Source organism: Ursus arctos, unplaced genomic scaffold (genome assembly GCF_023065955.2).
Source record: "Ursus arctos isolate Adak ecotype North America unplaced genomic scaffold, UrsArc2.0 scaffold_37, whole genome shotgun sequence".
Taxonomy (NCBI): domain Eukaryota; kingdom Metazoa; phylum Chordata; class Mammalia; order Carnivora; family Ursidae; genus Ursus; species Ursus arctos.
In genome coordinates, this window is record NW_026623053.1 from 3,252,553 (window position 1) to 3,270,813 (window position 18,261).

Genomic DNA, 18,261 nt, shown 5'->3' on the forward strand with positions numbered 1-18,261 from the left:
ACATAGTATGAGGAAAAATAAGGACACCCACACCACCACCTCTGGGGCCAGTGGTACAAAGGATGTGGGGGAGAGAAAACAGCACCACTAGAGGCGGTAGGAGAAGCGGAGTCCTCAGGAGAAACCAGGGCTCTGAGCGGGAATGTAAAGAGAACATTCAGAAGAAAGGTTGAGGATATAGATAATTTTACTAATAACCAGCTATCAGTTCTAGAGAGCACAAAAGAAGTTCAGGAGGAATAGAAAAGGGGTGGAGAGCAATGGTTATTAGAGTGCAGAGCTGGGAGGTGACTTGGTAGTTTGGGACTTCTGGTGGTGACTGACAAACAAGATAAAGGCCATGATGACATTAGTACTGGCAGCTGGGGCAGGGACAGAGGGATCTGGGCACCCCATAAGCCTGCCCGTGGAAGTGTATGGAGGCGTATGTAGGAGTAAGAGTACGGAGGAGGAACGGTTTTGCTCTTGAGTTACAAGTTAGTACAAAAAGAGTCCTGGCTCCAGCCTATTCTGAGGCAAGTCAGGAGAACTTACTTCGAAGAATTTAAATGAGATGACAAACACAAAGCAGTCAGCATTAAGCAGGACACGAAAACAGTATTAGTAATGATAACACTATAATTAAGGGGAAGTTACAAGAGCACCTAAGAAGTCCCTCAGTCGGCTCCAGAGCAGTCCCGAACCGTCAGCCAAGACCCTGCGCTGACCCCTGCCTCCTTATCCACTCACTCCATCAACAAGGATTTATCCAGTGCAACTCTGTATGATTCCTGATTAACACAAGCCAATCACCAACATACAAAACCAAATATATTTTATTGCTGAGTCAACTTGAGGTTCAAAGGATGGGAGACAGGAGTCCATAGCCTCGCCGGGACACCCAGGTCAGGACAGAAATTAAGGCCCAAGTTCCCATAGGCTCCACTTAGGGCACTATCTACTCTGATCCTGTTAACCATGTTAGTCCCTCCAGGTCACTTCTACTTCATCTGTTCGATACCTGCGAAAAAACACGGAAAACTTTGCGGACAGCTATCCCTTAGAATCTTCCATTCCTCTCTGCCTTCATGATTCTAGACCCTCTTCCCTGCTGATTTTTGCCTACCTCCCATATAAGCCTATCTACCCCCTCCAGGAGGGTACACACCTCTGTGTGATCCCAGAATCACTGAGGGGGGTCCTGTGCCCTGCCCGAAACATCTCCCAGCCAGCCTGGGCTATCATGGCTCCATTGTCAATGCAGAATCTGGGAAGAAAAAAGGTATGAAATGTGGGATCTAAGGGTGGGAAATCATAGTAATTGGGTAAAAAAAAGAAGAAATCAAGAAAGGGAAAGGGCCTTTACCTCTCATCTGTAGCAAAAAGCCGGGCCCCACGTTCCTGGCACATTGTTTCCATCATTTCCTGTAGCCTCAAATTACCTGCGAAGAGGTAGGGGGTAGGGCTGGCTTAGTCTTAGCCCTTTCTACATGGCCCAGCTGTACACCTCATGTGTTTACTTACAAAAATGAAGTAGGGGTTTAGGGGGCAAGGGCTGGGAAGCAGAAACTTGTAATTTTCCCAAACCCTTTAGAGATTTAGACTAGCAGGAGGAAGACGCTAACGTCCAAGAACAGGAAAGAGGGGCACAGCTCAGTGATACATACACCCCACACCTCCCACGATGAGGGCCTCCTGGGAGCCGCAATGTGCCATGGCTCGCTCCGTGATCTCTACCAGCATTGCAAACACGGTTTCCTGTGGGGGACAGATAAGGTGAGAATGCCAGAAGGGATCCCAGCTTAGTTCTGCTCTACTGTATAAAAGCTGCTCCAGTCCCAACTTTCTCTCCCAGCTTTTATCCCATTACCTGCAGAGAGAAACATAAATCCTCAGGAGTACACTCGCCTGTGGCCAGCATCCGCTGGGCTACATCCTATAATTAAAGAAGAAAAAAAAGGATAAAACAATGAATTGTGGTTTGGGGACGACGTAAGAGCAAAAATCAGTGTGCCTGGAGGATCACCGTGTCTCACTACAACTCAGCTTACCGGTGTGTCTGCACCACACTCTGCCTTTCACTGGCACTGAGCTATAGAACAGGCAACATTCGGTAATTACAAATGCCTGCCCTGGCACCCCCAACCCCCCAACCCTTCCTCAGCTTCACTTTCTCCGTAACGCTCATCACCATCTGACCCTTTGTATTGTATCATTATAATCACCCCGCCCTCGCTGGTTTCTTTATTTGTCAACCCCTGCCCCCCTTTAGAATGTAAGCTCCAAGTAGGCAGGGACTTTTATTTTGCTCTATCCTGTCTTGCTATTGCCCAGAACAGTGCCTGGCACACAGAAGATGTTTAATAAATATTTGCTAAATAAACGTAGTCAGCATCTAATAGACCAGAACTATGCTACAGGCAGGAAATACAACAGTGAGCAAACCAGATATGCCTCATTAAAAAGGATGACAGTGCTCTCTTCTCACCTGTCCCACACTCACCTCAATGAAAGACAGGATCCCCGAGAATGAGACATCCATCCCCTTTACAGTATATGGCAGCTCAACTAGCTTCTTGCCTCTATGTGGAAGTCAGTGTATGAGGCACTAAGCGTCTGGTCAGCGGGCCGCTCACCCTCCAGAGCCCTCCCAAACCTCCTTACTGTATGTACAGGGAAATCCCGGAAGCCCCACCTGTCAGCCTCCTCCCACCTTATGTCCCCTTACCGCTTTGCCATCTGTTCAATATTGTAGCCTGGACTCGGGTCATTGGAAATCTAGCAGAAGGAAAAACAGGATGGAGTCAGGTATCCAGGAAGCATGAGAAGCTAATTTACTACTTTCTACATCCATTTCCATGGCTCCCCAGAAATTCATCCACCCCTTATGTTTTCTCTAGCCCCAGTGGCTTACCTTCAGCACTCGAGCAAAACGATCCAGACAATTACCCACAGCGATATCGATGGTTTCCCCAAAGATGCGGTAACGACGTTCTGAATATGCAATCACCTAAGGGTGATGAGGATGTCCATGAAACCTCAAGTCTGTAAAGAGGAGTATTTGGCTTTGGGGAAGAACATAGCAGAGGATCAACATGGCCACTGCAGCGTCCAATGAGAAATGGAACAAAAGAACTCACCCGAACCCTGGCTACGTACTTTCTCATAGCTCTTATCTCAGAAGCCTATGTGTACCCTGAGGTCCCGGAGCAGACTCCTAACCTACAGAAGGTAGCCTAGGTCAGGGCAGAAGCAAGTCTCATTTCGAATACATTTTACTAGCTTGGAGGTTCCTAATACATTCTTTAAAAGCAGTCTCGACACTATGGACGAGGAACAGGCTTTCTGGCTTGGAGGCAGGGAACCGGAGCCCTTCTAAATTACCCTAGCAGGGCAGTGGTATCCAGAAACAAGACAGAGGTAGAGTTGCAAACGTCAAAGACCCTATATCGGGCCACACTAATAGCACACCCAGCTCAGCACTGGCAACCAACTTATGTTCATTCTCCGCGCATGACCAACTTCTACCCCGGAGAGTGCGTGCCACCCGCTGATGCAGACGTCTAACAGTAAGCGCTTCCTTAAGACCGTGTAAGGAGTCCTTTTCCCTTTCTGCTGCTGCTAAGGATTCCCTGCATTCTGATGTAGATCATACTCTGCTATGAAAAGGCTGGCCACAAAAGGGCCACAAAAGGGCAAGGAAAAAAACCCTGCCTTTCTATTTCTGTTGTCTACTCCTCAATCATCTTCCCTGTTTTCCCCATCTAGACAGGTTTCAAGAGGGAAGAGGAAGAGAAAACCATCACTGCTTCTTTTCATTAACTCTTGCAAGCCTCCACTGCTACTTGGCACACCCCAAGTCCCTAATTTTGTATGCCATCCTTCAGGCCCTGGCCGGCTAATGCCCTCTACCTGGGTAAAAATTCCCACATCATTTTCAAGGAAATGTGTGCTTCATCCTAAATAACTATGTCACAAAATGAAGTGTTAAGCCTTTTAGAAGCTGGGGACGATGACTTTTTCTGACAATCAGGTGTTCTGTGAGAAAGGAAGACTAGAGTTCTCCAATCACAACATAAAAACGTCTTGTAAGGTACCCCCAAAACTTTGGCTTCACCTATAAACTTAAAATGCCTTCTACCACTTATGAAGAGTTTTTAAAATTATTTCTATGAAAATAGAAATTCTCTTAGAATAACTCTTAGAATAACAACTTCCGTTTATTTACTACCAGTAACGTAAAAAAAACCATGAAATTATTGTGAAGAAACAAATCACATAATGCCCCTTAGTTTTAATTGCTAAGATACAGAGAAAAAATAAGCTTCAGATTAACAAAAGTTAAACCCTTTCGTTATTTTGAACACTTTAATCCTTACTATTCTTTCTTTTTCTAAATCAGAAATTTCTTATCTTTAGAACCACATATATAAAAGCCGTCTAAGGGACACCTGGGTGGCTTAGCCGGTTAAGCATCTGCTTTCCACTCAGGTCATGATCCCAAGGTCCTCGGATTTGAGTCCCACATCCGGCTCCCTGCTCAGGGGAAGTCGTCAGCTTCTCCCTCTCCCTCTGCTCCTCTCCCCTGCTCACGCTCTCTCTCTCAAATAAATAAAATCTTGTAAATAAATAAGTAAATTAATAAATAAATGCCATCCAACATTGTGATTATCCTGTCCAAATCCGCAATATTGCAAACTTTCTTGTGGGTTTTCCAGCATGTAACATTTTAGGCTCAGGTGAGCCCAGCTTTGCTCTTGCAGTTACCACCACTGAGGTACAACATGGAAGTTGCTGGTACAGTGCCTTAGAAATTAAGAGGGCAGGATGGAGTACTCCAAATACCTGTGTATTTCCGCCACTGACATACAGCACAGTTGGGCTGGTGGCTCCAGTGATAAGGCGGCCCATCTCAATGTGGCCTATACAGTGGTTCACGCCCAGCAATGGCTTATTCCACAGTTGGGCCACAGTACGGGCCACAACAGCCACAGAAACCAGTGGGGCACCCATGCCAGGGCCTAAGGGGACAGAAAGGGGAGTCAGAATCCTACAGACACTGGGGAAAAAAAGAGCCAGGGAAAAGTAAGGGATGCGAGAGGTGAGGTAGGGGTAGTGGTGGTAGGAGAGGAGAACAGCGGGCTATTCTAACCTAGCCAGGCTCCAGGTATGTTCTTCCATTGTCAACCACTCTCCCAGCTATACCTTTGGTGTAGGCAATGCAGTCAATATCCTGGGAGGTTAATCCAGCCTCTGTCAGTGCCTCCTGCAGCAGGTCCAGGATAACAGCTCGGTGATGCCTGGCAGTGTCACCTGGAAGGAATCCTAGGAGATGGACACAGGTCAGAGATCACAGGATTTTTCTATAGCGAAGGTAGGCAGAAGTCCAAAGCAGCTGTTTTAGTAGTTGTGAAACTGAGTAAAAGAAATCTGATTTAAAATGGAGTCAGGATGGGGCGCCTGGGTGGCTCAGTTGGTTAAGTGTCTGCCTTCGGCTCAGGTCATGATCATAGGGTTCAGGGATGGAGCCCCACATCAGGCTCCCTGCTGGATGGGGAGCCTGCTTCTCCCTCTCCCGCTTCCCCTGCTTGTGCTCTCTTTATCAAATGAATAAAGAAAACCTTAAAAATATATAAATAAAATAAAATAAAATAAAATTAATTAATTTTAAAAATGGAGTCAGGAGGCCAGAAAGGGAATCTTTCATACCCTACCTCTCCTTCTCAACTGCAGACCCCGATAGAAAGAGAACATACCGTGCTTTCCCAACAGGAAGAAGCCTATAACTTACCAACCCAGCAAGAGGAAGAGATTTTCCAGCCAATGAAAAGCCACTACACTTGGAACTCTCGGTTTACTTCAATGGACTTAAGTTTTTTTTTAAGTCTTATTTAAGTCTTAAAAATGGGGCTCAAACTCACAACCCCAAGATCAAGAGTCACACACTCTTCAACTGAGCCAGGCAGGCGCCCCATCAATGGACTTTTTAAAATTAGAGCCCCTTCCAACTACCCCCTCTTCCCTATAAAAGATCAATCCCTTTGCTTGTTCTCCAGACTTGCCTATGGTTTTGCCAGTTTCCCTGACCCAAACTGCAATTCTCTACTATTCCTGAATAAACCCATTTTACTGGGAAAACAACTGGCTGTTGTGTTTTTAACATTTACACAGTGTAGAAGAGTCCCTTTCACTCTCCTCAAGCATCTTGTCTTCCAGGTTTTCAGATACACTCTTTCTAGCCTGTTTAGCTAGGCTGACCACCTCTCAGAAATGCCTTTACCTCATACCCAATTCCTACTCAGCCTTCAGGACTCAATTCAAGTGATACCTACCTCATACCCTTGGTGATCTTCTGTGACCCCACAAACCCCATGCATGATCACATCATTATACTCTACACACCGTATTAGACATATAACAGTTACAGCATTATAATTATTTGCAGTTTCCCCAGTTTAATCATGAGCATCATAAAGCACTGGCTATTTTATTTATCTTGGTAATCCTGATGCCAAAAGGCCTAGAAGAGTGCGTGCTAAACATAAGATACATATTTTCTAATGAGTAACCCATCACATCACCTGTTCAGGGAGGCTTTTCAAGTATATGTAAGTCAGTTGTCGTCTCCTTTACATGCAGGAGTTTTAGGGGAGGGTAGACAAAATACAATATAATAACCTTGAAATAACATTTCTTAAAAGTTGTAATATGTCAGTAATTTCATTTATTTCTCAAGACCCAAAAATGCAGGTGTTATTATTTCCATTTAAAGCGTAAAGAACATAAGTCCAAAACCAAATACTGAACACAAATATTGCTGTTCCTAACACCCATGGTGGAAATCTTTACTCTCCTTCTCATTCTAGATAATTCTGATTGCATCTACCTTATACTGTTCATCATACTGTAAAATTTTGTTTATACGTCCGACTCCATTGACATTCTTAACATCTACTTTTGTACCCAGCAGCCAGCTGACGATTAACACATAAAAGGCGTTCAAAAAAAAGCAAAACAAATCTAGAAGTGCCTGTGACTCTTCTAGCCATCAGCCTTGTGATGTTAATACTGTCACCTAAATCTCAGAGAGTCGGATCAATAACTCTACGGGTGCACCTGGGTGCCTTAGTCGTTAAGCGCGTGCCTTTGGCTCAGGGCGTGATCCCAGAGTCCTGGGATTGAGCCCCGCATCAGGCTCCTCTGCTGGGAGCCTGCTTCTTCCTCTCCCACTCCCCCTGCTTGTGTTCCCTCTCTCGCTAGGTGTCTGTCAAATAAATAAAATCTTAAAACAAAAAACTCTATGAGGGGACAGTGCGCTCCACGCCCTACTTTGCTAGCGTTTAGGCAGATGGAAGGTGCTGCCTTGCGGAGAAGCGCGCGGTGAGCTCTAAGTTCCCCCCACACGCACCTGTGCCCGGTGGCGTGACGTAAGTCCGCCGCGGGTTGGCCAGCACCATGCCATCCCGGACCACTCCCACGCCAATCTTGTTAGCGCTGCCTTCAAACCCCAGCACCGCCGGCATGGCGAGCCCGGGAGAAAACGCCGGCAGGGACAGGTACCACTGGAGACGGGCAGCCCTCGCCAGGCCGCGCTGGGCCGCGGATTTCGGAGCGCACAGGAAAACTACAAACCCCAGGTGCCAAGTACCAGGGCGCACCGAGCCCGACCCCAAAAAACTCCCGCGAGTCGCGCGCCCGCGCCAGGTCCGCCCCCGTCGTCGCGGCGTCCCATCAAGGCCCCTTCAAGGACCTGTCCTCCTAACTGCCAGGGACGCTGAGCCGGCATCTACTCCTTACATTCCTATCCATTCCTTTACTTCTCTCCCGTGGTCCAGCCCAGACATCTCCACTGACTTTTTTCCCTCTTGCGCAGCACTGGGAATCTTCGGTCGGGGTGGCAGAATGAGACGTGCATCTGGCACACCGATAAACAGCCCAAGAACGAAAGGCTGGGGCCTTCAGTCCCTTGGAGACTTGGAGGCGGGGAGCCGGGAAAGGACGAGCGTCTCCGTCACGTGGTCCCAGGCAGACCAATCACACGCGTTCCTTCGCCTGAGGCCGTGCACTTTAGGTCACGTGACCACTCCTGTTACCCACGTGGGGGTACTGCGTGCACCATTCTTTGTGCTCGGGTAAGGAGGAGCCAGGCTGGGACCCGAGCAGGTCAGATACAGGGTTACTCTTGTTTGCCCAGCAGAGGGGCTTCTTGGACGTCTGATCCGCAAGTCTAAGTCAGAACCCTTATTAAGGCCCTCGATTGGCCGGAGGGCAGATCTCGCGAGGACGGCACAAGGCACCCTGAAATGATCTAATCTTGTGGGTGAGGGGCTGAAGGTCCTGTGGTGCATGGAGGCGGGGAAAGGATTCAGAGATAATAGGGTTTGAAAGGCAGTACCTAATGCGGGGGCGCCCGAGGGAGGAGTCTTTTCCCCAGCCTTAGCTGATTTCACGACCTCTTATCGTCTGCAGGTAACGCGGTAAAAATACTGTTTCGGTGGGCGACGTGGTACAGGTTCAGAAGGGCGCTCGTTACAGTGATGCCGAAGCGTGGGAAAAAGGGAGCTGTGGCAGAAGACGGGGAAGAACCCAAGATTGGTAAGAAAACGAAATGAGCCTCTCCCTAGAGGATGCCGTGGGGGTATTTCTGATTCCTTCGGTGAACGGAAAGTAGGAACCTACTTGGTGTACTCTTGCAGTTTGTAAAGAAGTCTCAGCAACCGTAGCGTTTCAGTGGGTCTCTAGTTAAATCGGATCAAAGTTGCTTTCTGTCAGCTTTTTATCATTATATATTACTTATTTTATAGAGCCAGAAGCCAAGAAGAGTAAGGCGGGAACAAAGAAAAACGAAAAAGAGGCAGCAGGAGAGGGACCAGTCCTGTATGAGGACCCCCCAGATCAGAAAACCGCGCCCAGTGGTAAATCGGCCACCCTCAAGATCTGCTCCTGGAATGTGGATGGGCTTCGAGCCTGGATTAAGAAGAAAGGTTTAGATGTGAGTGGAATTCAGGGAGGGGGAAGGAATATTCTTCAGTACTGAATGATCTTGGGATTTAATTTTTTCCCATTTTAGTCCCAACATGTAGGTTTTATTTTTCCTTTGTAGTTTTTTTTGGTGGGAGAGTTAAAAGGAGGGGCTTCACCAAGTTATAACTACTGTATTTCTGAAATGTCCACTTTTTCAACTTCCATTTCCATTGTTTTAATTAATGGCTTTATCTCTTCCCCAGCGTGTTACAAAAACGTTGTTATTGGACTTGTTTCATTTCATCTCCAGTGTATTTTCCATTTAAATAACTACTGTTTAGGGATGCCTGGATGGTTGGGGCAGCCATGAGTTGGAGCCCCACATGTGGCCTGGAGTTCACTTAAAATTTTAAACCTAATGCTTAAAAATCTTATGTGGCTATCGGTTGCCTTTGAAATAGTCTCCTTAGTATTGCATGTAACACTCATTTTATCTTTCTCCGTTAGTTGCCAGTTATAGAATTTAGAATTGTTTAAATGTTGTGCTTATTGCTTTTTTTTTCTTTATACTTTATAAGAGAGTATGTGCACGGGGCGGGGGGGGGTGGTTGGCGAGGGAGGAGGGGTGAACGGAGAGGGAGAAGCAGACACTCCACTGAGCAAGGAGCCCAAGTGGGGCTCATCCCAGGATCCTGAAATCATGACCTGAGCTGAAGGCAGATGTTTAACCGATTGAGGCACCCAGGCACCCTTGTGCTTACTAGACTATTAAGTTTAAGCATAGTGACTGTGTCTAAGCAGTCTAGCTCAGTACTTGGCACAGTCTTCGGTAAATGTCTGAATTGATAGTACTTTTTCTACTTTTCACTCACAGTGGGTAAAGGAAGAAGCCCCAGATATCCTCTGCCTCCAAGAAACCAAATGTTCAGAGAACAAACTACCAGCTGAACTTCAAGAGTTATCTGGCCTATCCCATCAGTACTGGTCAGCTCCTTCAGACAAGGAAGGGTACAGTGGTGTGGGCCTGCTCTCCCGCCAGTGCCCACTCAAAGTCTCCTATGGCATCGGTGAGACCCTGTTGATTCCTAATCCCTGAGCTCTTCCAAACCGGTTGCTAATACCCCACTTCAGCCCCTAATGTGAATTACTTTCTTTGCTTTCCCTTTTCTTAAAACTTTTTTTCTAAAGATTTTATTTGACCGAGCGTGAGAGGGAACACAAGCAGGGGGAGTGGGAAAGGGAGAAGCAGGCTTCCCACTGAGCAGAGAGCCCAACACGGGGCTCAGTCCCAGGACCCTGGGATCCTGACTTGTGCCGAAGGCAGATGCTTAACAACTGAACCTCCCAGGCGCTCCTTCTTACATTTTTTTATGCTGATTTTGTTTCATCATTTCCGTAGGTGAGGAGGAACATGATCAGGAAGGCCGAGTGATTGTGGCTGAATTTGATGCATTTGTCCTGGTAACGGCCTATGTGCCTAATGCAGGCCGAGGGCTGGTACGCTTGGAGTACCGGCAGCGCTGGGATGAAGCCTTCCGCAAATTCCTGAAGGGTTTGGCTTCCCGCAAGCCCCTTGTGCTATGTGGGGACCTCAATGTGGCTCATGAAGAAATCGACCTTCGCAACCCCAAGGGAAACAAAAAGAATGCTGGCTTCACTCCACAAGAGCGTCAAGGCTTTGGGGAATTACTACAGGCCGTGCCACTGGCTGACAGTTTCCGACACCTCTACCCCAACACAGCCTATGCCTATACCTTTTGGACCTACATGATGAATGCTCGATCCAAAAATGTCGGTTGGCGCCTTGATTACTTTTTGTTGTCTCACTCTCTCTTACCTGCATTGTGTGACAGCAAGATCCGTTCCAAGGCCCTAGGCAGTGACCACTGTCCTATCACCCTATACTTAGCACTGTGACACCACCCCCAAATTACTTTAAGCCTGGGAAACAAGTCCCCAAAGCTAGCTTTAAAACTTAACCTCCCTTAACTTCTTTAAAAACTGCTCTCTAGAGATATCTGCACTGTATTTCCCTTCTAAAAATACAAATCCTTCAACCAGGCTCCTACTGATGCTTTTCTTTAAACCCATTTTTTTTTTTTACATTAAACAAAAGCTACTGATGACTTCTTTTGAACTGTCCACATGAAAATAAAGAGCCATAGTTTCAGCCTTGCTGTCTTTGTATTCTACCCCTTTGTGGGGCTACAAATTCCCCTCCTTGTTTTTTCATATATAAAGATAAACAACTGGGAAAGGATAGTCATGACCTTATTTATTTACAAGCACAGGATGAATCCCTAGCCTCCCCCAAGACAGAGCAACCCTACCCAGCCCAGTTAAATAGTACAACTAGGGGGTAAGGTTGGAAGGAGGAATTAAGGGAAATACAGGACTAGGGGAACATACCCCACATTAAATAGTTATGTACACATCAGTTCCTGTGGTTCTGTACAGAGCAGCGGCTGACCCCACCCCCCCAGGACACGGAATGGGGGGAGAGGAGACTGAGGGTACTGAGGCCAGAGCCAGCCCCTGGTGAAGTGCAATAGCAGCAGCAAGGTCCTAACGGTGCACAAGAGGGAGGGAACCCCCAGGGCTACCCACCCCCACCCTGCCCTGGAATGTTTAAGGGACAGGAATGGCTCTCAGGGAGCATATTAGGAAGGACAAGGCTAGAACCCTCTTTCAGGACCCAGGTTTAGGGGCAACATTCTGCCTATTTCACCCTAAACACAGCAGCCCTTGGAGGAAAGCAGATGGCCAGCAGTGGTCTTCTCTACTCCTCCAAACCTAGGTGAGGGCCTGGTTCCTTCCCACCTCTCCCCAGGAAAAAGGAAGGCAGCTGCTTGGCTCCCCTCACAGAAGCCAAGGAAGCCTTTTACCACGGTTCCCTTTGTAGTGTCACTGTCCCCACCAGGGAGGGGCCAGGCACAGTCTGTGGGTCTTCGTGGAGCTCAGGAGAAATTCTGGACAGGGTGGCTGACCTTCATACAGGCCCAATAGAGGGCCCGGCCCAAACACAGCACAGCCAACAGGATGACAAATGCCCAGGCTGCATAGATGCCTCCATATCGCCGTGCATGCTTCCATGTGCCAAACTGATGAAAAAGGAAGATGAGGTTACTGTTGATCTCTTACCACTTTCTAGAAACCCTAGTAACAGAATGGAAGCTTCAATTCCTGGTTCCCTATCCATGTGCATCCACCTTCAGGGACCTTCTTAAAGGCTGCTCCCCTTCCCCTAGGCAGGTACATAAGTCATAACAATCCCAGACATCTGTCAGTTTTTCTTAGCGTCTGACAGGTGAGCTAGGTTTCCTAAGCAACTCTTCAATTTAACCCACTTCTCCCATTGCCCTATCTTCTGCAATAAAGATGGCTGGTTTTTACTCCTATAGTAACAATGAAGATTGTTTATCAGTTACCTCCAACTTCAGCTCACCTACACATTAAAACAGGACAAAACAAACAAAACCCCTCCGTTTCTTTCACTTTAAGGGCAGCCATTTCTCAAATCTTAAGCTATGGAGATGAGGCTGAAGAATAAAAGGGGCTGGATCAAGGTTACTCACAGCAAGGCCAGTGGCAGTGACGGCCAAGAGTAAGCCAAGCAAGAAGCAGCAGATACATCTCTTTCTTGGATATCTGCGCCCAATAGATGACCTGTAGGAGGCAAACAAATGGATGTTTGCAATGGCCGGCAGATTTTCCTGCACATGTTAATTACCAGCTAAACAATGCCACTTTCCAATCACTTACACTTTCCTGCAGTGAGGGCAACGGGCCAAGGTTCGGTCTGTGAACTCTGTCCACTGTGAACAAAAAGGGGAGAAACCAATTAATAGAAGCAGGGTCATGTCCAGTGAAGGCCCTGGGGCAGGGGAGGGTAGGAAATGGAACTGAAGGGAAATTAGAACAAGCCTTCTTAGGATGCATTGTCATAACTCAGAAATACACTCATGATTATTTCTGTTTCTCCTCCTCCTTCCCAAGGCTTCCCAATACTCCTCCTCACCAGGAAAGTATTCTTGCAATGTCCACAGATGACCCTGACACCCATAGGTTGTGGTTCTGGACTCAGAGGTCCTGGATGCACAGGCCCCAGGTTGATGATTCTTTTGCTGTAAAGGAAAAAAACACTATGTTTAAATAATTTTTAATCCTAAAGGTCCCCACACTATCCCTCCTTCATACCCCCCACTTCCTAAGTTCCTCTACTTCTCTGTACATGTAATATACCCATCCCCAACCCAACCCTACCCCCAGGGAATTGAGGAATAACACTGCTTAAACTTCAGGTCTCTAATTTCCCTTTTATCTCGTGCTAATTCACCCAGCCCCCTAGATTCTCTATTTCCTAGAAGACATCATTTCTTTTTTTTTTTTTAAGACTTTTTTTTTTTTCAAGATTTTATTTATTTATTTGACAGAGAGAGAGAGACAGGCAGGGAGAGAGGGAACACAAGCAGGGGGAGTGGGAGAGGAACAAGCAGGCTCCCAGCGGAGGAGCCTGATTCGGGGCTCGATCCTGTAATGCCGGGATCACGCCCTGAGCTGAAGGCAGATGCTTAACGACTGAGCCACTCAGGTGCCCCTCCTAGAAGACATCATTTCATCCCAATCTTTTTATTATGAGAAAGATGGCTTTAACATTCTAAAGGTACAGTAGTCCGCAGTTTTTTCTCCTTCTAAATAAACACCAAGCTCTCTCATCTTTACATTCTCTGCAAACATTCATCCTTTTTAGGGCTTTCCAATTTTTCCCACTGATGCCCTTCCCCACCTTATGCCTCTTACCAGTAGGGCCGAGGGCAGGCAATCCGCTGGGAAGTCACTTTGCAGATAAGGAGACAGTTACAGGGGCACCGAACATATTTTTTCCCTGGAGGTGCATTCTTGATTGGCTAGAGAATAATGAGGACATCGGTAAGCAAACCTCTAATTCCAATCCCTTGCATTTCCTTCAAAAACACCTTCTGAGGAGAGATCAGAAAGATAAGGTCTTACCCAGGGCAGAGAGATGAAAGAAAAGCATACAGCATGAGATTTGCAAATAAAGACTAGGCTTAAGTATCCAGGATAGGTATGAAGGTGTAGGATGGTAAACATTAGCTTTGGTGAGTGGCTTCTGGGGAAACCGGGGTTTCATGACTATCACTTGGCTAACACCTGAAGGTCAGGATCTAGAATCGAGGGATCAGAAAGAGGATCTAGGAAACAGGGCCCATTTCAGAGATATGTATAACTCACAGTGGCTTCATTGCAGACGCCACATTTGACTACATGCTGATGCATCTTGCCTTCCACGTTGATGAGTGACTGGCAGACTCGGCAGGTGATCATGGGGGCACTCCCACTGTCCGGGCTGGTCAGGGGTGAGTAGGGGGGTGGGTCCTCCCCAGGCAACACGGCTGGGTGTCCCTCAGGGAACGGGGGAAATGCTGGAAAGTAAAAAGGAGGGTGGCATCACTTGCAGACACCCCCACTGATGCTCCGAAGGGTCAGGGAACTCTTTTTGGTCCTCAACCCTTCCGACCTAGCTCGGCGGGCTTCTTATAATCCGTGCTTCAATCAGCTTCCTCAGAAGCCCCTTCCTTTCCCAAGCTCCGTGGCAACTGCCAAAGGAAGAGAGCTTCACCCAGTCACAGGTGCAACTGCTCCGCACCTGGCGCTTGGGCCCCGCCTCCGCCCTAGGCCCCGCCCACTCCTGCTTCTCTGAGTACTCCCCTGGGAACACCTGGGACCCACCCCGGCTTACCCTGGGGCGGGGCATGTTTACCGGCTCCATATGGTGGTGCGGAGGGAGTCAGGCCTCCCCCGGGCCCAGCCCCACTCCCGCCCGGCCCCACTAATCCGTTGCCGCCGGCGCCACCGTCGATGGGCTCGGAGAGCAGCGGGGATCGCTCTCCGTCTGCCGCCATGGCCGCCACCACCGCCTCCTGCTTCGGCCAAGGATCCGGCTCTTTTCGCCGCTGCCGTCTCCGCAGCCACCGCCGCCGCCGCTACCGGGTCCCTAGGGCGCCTGCGCGCCTCGCGCCCAGCTCGCCCCGCAACCAGTGGCCTACCCCGCCCGAGTCTGTCCCGCAAGCACGTGATAGGCTATCCCCGCCCCGCCCGTGCTGTTATTCGTGGCCACAAATCAATTCTTGGCCCTGCCAAGGCAGCTCTTTTTTTCCATTGGGGAGCGCCGCGCCAACGTCAACTGTCACATGACCTCCCGGAGGCCGCTGGGCCTGCAAAAACTGCACGTGACGAGAGGTTCTGCGAGCCATTGGAAGCGTAGCCCATCGCGTTACCTCCAGACCAGGAGGTGGGGCTAGGCTGCTTCAGCTCACTGGTCACGTGTTTCGGGAAGCCGCTTGTCCTGTGTTACGCGCCCAGAGCGGGTGCATAATCATTGCTCCTCATTGGTCCAAAGAGACCACTGAAAGACATCGCCTTTTTGCGGTTATAGTTGGTCTCCAATTGGCTGGCTTCTCTGGTCCTGTGACCCGTGGGGTGCAAATGTACCGGTCTGAACTTAGGTCCAGAAGCCCGGGGCGTGGCTGAAGGAGTGGGCAGTGAAAGTGCCGGAGCTTGGGCAGAGTAGTGGGAGGAGGGAACGTTGGCGGCGCTTAGCCGGTCTGCTCAAAGAAACTCCTGTAACAAGTTGGAGTAAAGGCGTACCAGTAGTAAGTGGATTGAAGGGTTAAGGTTACCACCCTGGGACTCCTGGGTGGCTCAGTCGCTAAGCCTCTGCCTTCGGCTCAGGGTGTGATCCCAGGGTCCTGGGATGGAGCCCCGCATCAGGCTCCTCCGCTGGGAGCCTGCTTCTTCCTCTCCCACTCCCCCTGCTCGTGTTCCCTCTCTCGTTGGCTGTCTCTGTCAAATAAATAAGTAAAATCTTAAAAAAAAAAAAAAAAAAAAAAGTTACCACCCAGCCTTTCTCGCTGGAGTCACTTCTGGAACAGAACCCAAGACTGGCTTCTCCAGGAACCCGCCCTGCAGACTCCACCTTCCCACTACCCATCCCTGGTTATGAAATTACCTTTTTAATGAGTCTGGATCTACCACTACAGGGATATCTCATATTTCACTCAATTTCTTGACCCCTCCCAATCCTAAATAGGTATGCATAAGTGTTTTTTTTTTATTGAGTTAACCAATTAAGTATAAGGATATTTTAATTACTTTGACAAGATGAGACATTTTTCAGACTAGTCACAACTTTGCCCCAACAAGGATACTGCTAATGGAGGTTATTCTGACAAGTACTGGAAAAGCTCATGAGCAGCTGGGGCGTTTAAACATAGAGCCAATCCTACTCTCCTGTTCATCCCTATTCCTCCATACTCAATTTGTATAGCTGATAAGACTACAAGTTCCCCCAAACACCCGTATCCGAAAGGAGAGAGTCCTATGAAATCTTTCCTAAACTGAAGTGAATAAAGGGAAGAAACAATTACCGTTAATTATTATGGAAAATCTTTTGAGTGGTCCCAAACCCCCGAAATAATCTCTCTTAGGCTTTTCTGATACCTCAGGACACATGTTGTTGCTAAGAGATGAACAAAATACATAGAGAAAAAAAAGCACGGATGTTCAAAGACACCATTCCAATCTATGGCGGCTTCGTGCTGAGTGTAGTTCCCAGGGAAGGAGCTGGGTGGTGCCACGTTCCCTTCTAGGCGTGCTGCCTCCCCCGCAGCTAGGTGCAAAACGGTGAAAGCTCTTTTGCTTTTTTTGTAAAAGCGAAATTTCTCTTCGGATTTCTTTCACTTAGGGAAAACAGTTGCAGGCATACCTCGTTTTAGTGCGCTTGGCTTTATTGCTCCTCGCAGGTATTGCAGATTTTTACAAATTGAAGATTGTGGCAATCCGGTGTCAAGTAAATTTATCAGCGCCATTTTTCCAACAAGATATTCCTTCACTTCGTGTCTGAGTCACCTTTTGGTAGTTCTTCAGTATTTCAGAATTTTCCATTATTATGTTGGTTGTGGTGATCTGTGATCGGTGATTACAACTTGCTGAAAGCTCAGATGATTGGTTAGCCTTGTTCTCACCAGGTGGGAAATTTTATTTCGTAATTGGATGCCTCATGAAATCCATCCTTAAAAAGCAACACTAATAAATTATGACATTCTGAAATTTTCAAAAATATAAGTTACTTGTTAACGAATGAGTAAGCCTCATTACAGCAGTATCTTGGGTCAGTATGCCAAGGGCTTTTCCCTTCTCAGCTACTTGTTAGGTGGAAACAGATATGAGGAATATTAAATTATTTCTTTATGCTACTTCTTGAATGCGCATATGAGTTGGCTTCACCTCCTTTGGATTATATCTTTCTCTCTCCAACTAGACCCTGTTGTTCCCAAAATACATTACATTAACATTTTTATGTCCAACTGTATTTTCTTTTGTGGATTGTGATGACAAGGTATATATCTTGGGGTTTAAAAAATTTTTTTATTAATGGTTAGTATTTTTTAGCAGTTTTTAATTAAGGTAAATACTTTTCCAGATATAACGCTATTGCACACATAATAGACTACAATATTGTGTAAACGTCACTTTTATGTGCATTGGGAAACCAAAAAATTCATTTGAATCACTTTATTGTGATATTCTCATTGTTTCAGTTTTCTGGAACTGAACCCCCAATATTTCTGAGGTATACGTGTACTAATGTAGGTCTTTCACAAAACCAAAGTGGCATAACTTGAACTTGCAAAAAGTAGGAGTTACCTGTGATTTTCAAGCCTACCAAAGTGCTCTACTAAATGGGTACCTAGACGGAGATAACTTGTGTAGGATTCCCCCACTTAGGGAACTTTTTTCTTTGTTCTTTCAACTTTGTTGGGTGTTTCAAGTTGGGCAGGGTCAGAAGTCAAGGTGAATGGCCCCTTGTTATGTGAAGAATAATTTAGGAGGATTTCCTTAATTATGTAAGTGTAGGATAAGTAGACTATTATTCTGGGATTAATGATGGATGATAGAATAAAAGTGAATCAGTTTAGAGATAGTCTTTGTTTTAGGTGTTACTGAAGTAATTTCCTCTAATTAAGCAAGTATAGATGGGAAGGACCCATTGTCATAGGAGAAGGAAATACGGGGAGCCCCAGGGAGATGGTTCCAGCCCATGGGCGTGGTAAATATCTGATTGAGACAGATGGGCCACTTCAGCTCAGGTCTATTAGGCTCCTTGACTGAAAATCATGCTGGAATGGCTGCCTTGTCCTGAAGAACACTTCAGACAAGAGTTCTACCTTATCCCCTCTCAGAAAGCAAGGGGAATTCTGATGTCTACTAGTAACCTCTGAACCCAACCTTTGCAGA

The 18,261-nt window shown here is 47.2% G+C and overlaps 3 protein-coding genes across 7 annotated transcripts; 1 reads left to right on the forward strand and 2 right to left on the reverse strand.

The window, feature by feature from the left end:
* Positions 1–797: 797 nt before the first annotated feature.
* Positions 798–7,953, reverse strand: OSGEP (O-sialoglycoprotein endopeptidase). Its single transcript, XM_026490547.4, has 11 exons — positions 7,388–7,953; positions 5,185–5,304; positions 4,825–5,000; positions 2,894–2,989; positions 2,708–2,757; positions 2,483–2,561; positions 1,850–1,915; positions 1,647–1,737; positions 1,346–1,421; positions 1,148–1,246; positions 798–1,000 (listed from the first exon to the last, which is right to left on the reverse strand). The coding sequence occupies exons 1-11, from the start codon at positions 7,500–7,502 to the stop codon at positions 961–963; spliced, it is 1,008 nt and encodes a 335-aa protein (XP_026346332.1). The 5' UTR covers positions 7,503–7,953; the 3' UTR covers positions 798–960.
* Positions 7,954–8,066: 113 nt separating this feature from the next.
* On the forward strand, positions 8,067–11,113 carry APEX1 (apurinic/apyrimidinic endodeoxyribonuclease 1). Of its 4 annotated transcripts, none has more exons than XM_026490551.4 (5): positions 8,067–8,111; positions 8,449–8,574; positions 8,784–8,971; positions 9,818–10,010; positions 10,343–11,113. In XM_026490551.4, the coding sequence occupies exons 2-5, from the start codon at positions 8,517–8,519 to the stop codon at positions 10,858–10,860; spliced, it is 957 nt and encodes a 318-aa protein (XP_026346336.1). In that variant the 5' UTR covers positions 8,067–8,111; positions 8,449–8,516; the 3' UTR covers positions 10,861–11,113. The 4 variants fall into 4 exon arrangements, with proteins under 4 accessions (XP_026346336.1, XP_048073185.1, XP_026346334.1 ...); XM_048217228.2 differs by having other exon boundaries at positions 8,074–8,142; XM_026490549.4 differs by having other exon boundaries at positions 8,081–8,299.
* Positions 11,114–11,200: 87 nt separating this feature from the next.
* Positions 11,201–15,034, reverse strand: PIP4P1 (phosphatidylinositol-4,5-bisphosphate 4-phosphatase 1). 2 transcript variants are annotated; one of them, XM_026490553.4, is made up of 7 exons: positions 14,705–15,034; positions 14,197–14,387; positions 13,744–13,850; positions 12,962–13,067; positions 12,706–12,758; positions 12,519–12,609; positions 11,201–12,044 (listed from the first exon to the last, which is right to left on the reverse strand). In XM_026490553.4, exons 1-7 carry the CDS (start codon positions 14,865–14,867, stop codon positions 11,901–11,903), a joined length of 855 nt encoding a protein of 284 aa, XP_026346338.1. In that variant the 5' UTR covers positions 14,868–15,034; the 3' UTR covers positions 11,201–11,900. The 2 variants fall into 2 exon arrangements, with proteins under 2 accessions (XP_026346338.1, XP_026346339.1); XM_026490554.4 differs by having other exon boundaries at positions 14,726–15,033.
* Between the last annotated feature and the right edge of the window lie 3,227 nt (positions 15,035–18,261).

Coding starts and splice junctions, on each gene's coding strand:
- OSGEP (XM_026490547.4), bottom strand. CDS start 7,502: ATGCCGGCGGTGCTGGGGTTTGAAGGCAGCGCTAACAAGATTGGCGTG. Junction 5,001..5,184: donor CTGCATTGCCTACACCAAAG/GTATAGCTGGGA, acceptor CTGTCCCCTTAG/GCCCTGGCATGGGTGCCCCA. Junction 1,738..1,849: donor ATTTATGTTTCTCTCTGCAG/GTAATGGGATAA, acceptor TGTCCCCCACAG/GAAACCGTGTTTGCAATGCT.
- APEX1 (XM_026490551.4), top strand. CDS start 8,517: ATGCCGAAGCGTGGGAAAAAGGGAGCTGTGGCAGAAGACGGGGAAGAA. Junction 8,575..8,783: donor CGGGGAAGAACCCAAGATTG/GTAAGAAAACGA, acceptor CTTATTTTATAG/AGCCAGAAGCCAAGAAGAGT. Junction 8,972..9,817: donor TTAAGAAGAAAGGTTTAGAT/GTGAGTGGAATT, acceptor TTTCACTCACAG/TGGGTAAAGGAAGAAGCCCC.
- PIP4P1 (XM_026490553.4), bottom strand. CDS start 14,867: ATGGCGGCAGACGGAGAGCGATCCCCGCTGCTCTCCGAGCCCATCGAC. Junction 13,851..14,196: donor GCGTCTGCAATGAAGCCACT/GTGAGTTATACA, acceptor ATTATTCTCTAG/CCAATCAAGAATGCACCTCC. Junction 12,610..12,705: donor TGCCCTCACTGCAGGAAAGT/GTAAGTGATTGG, acceptor TGCCTCCTACAG/GTCATCTATTGGGCGCAGAT.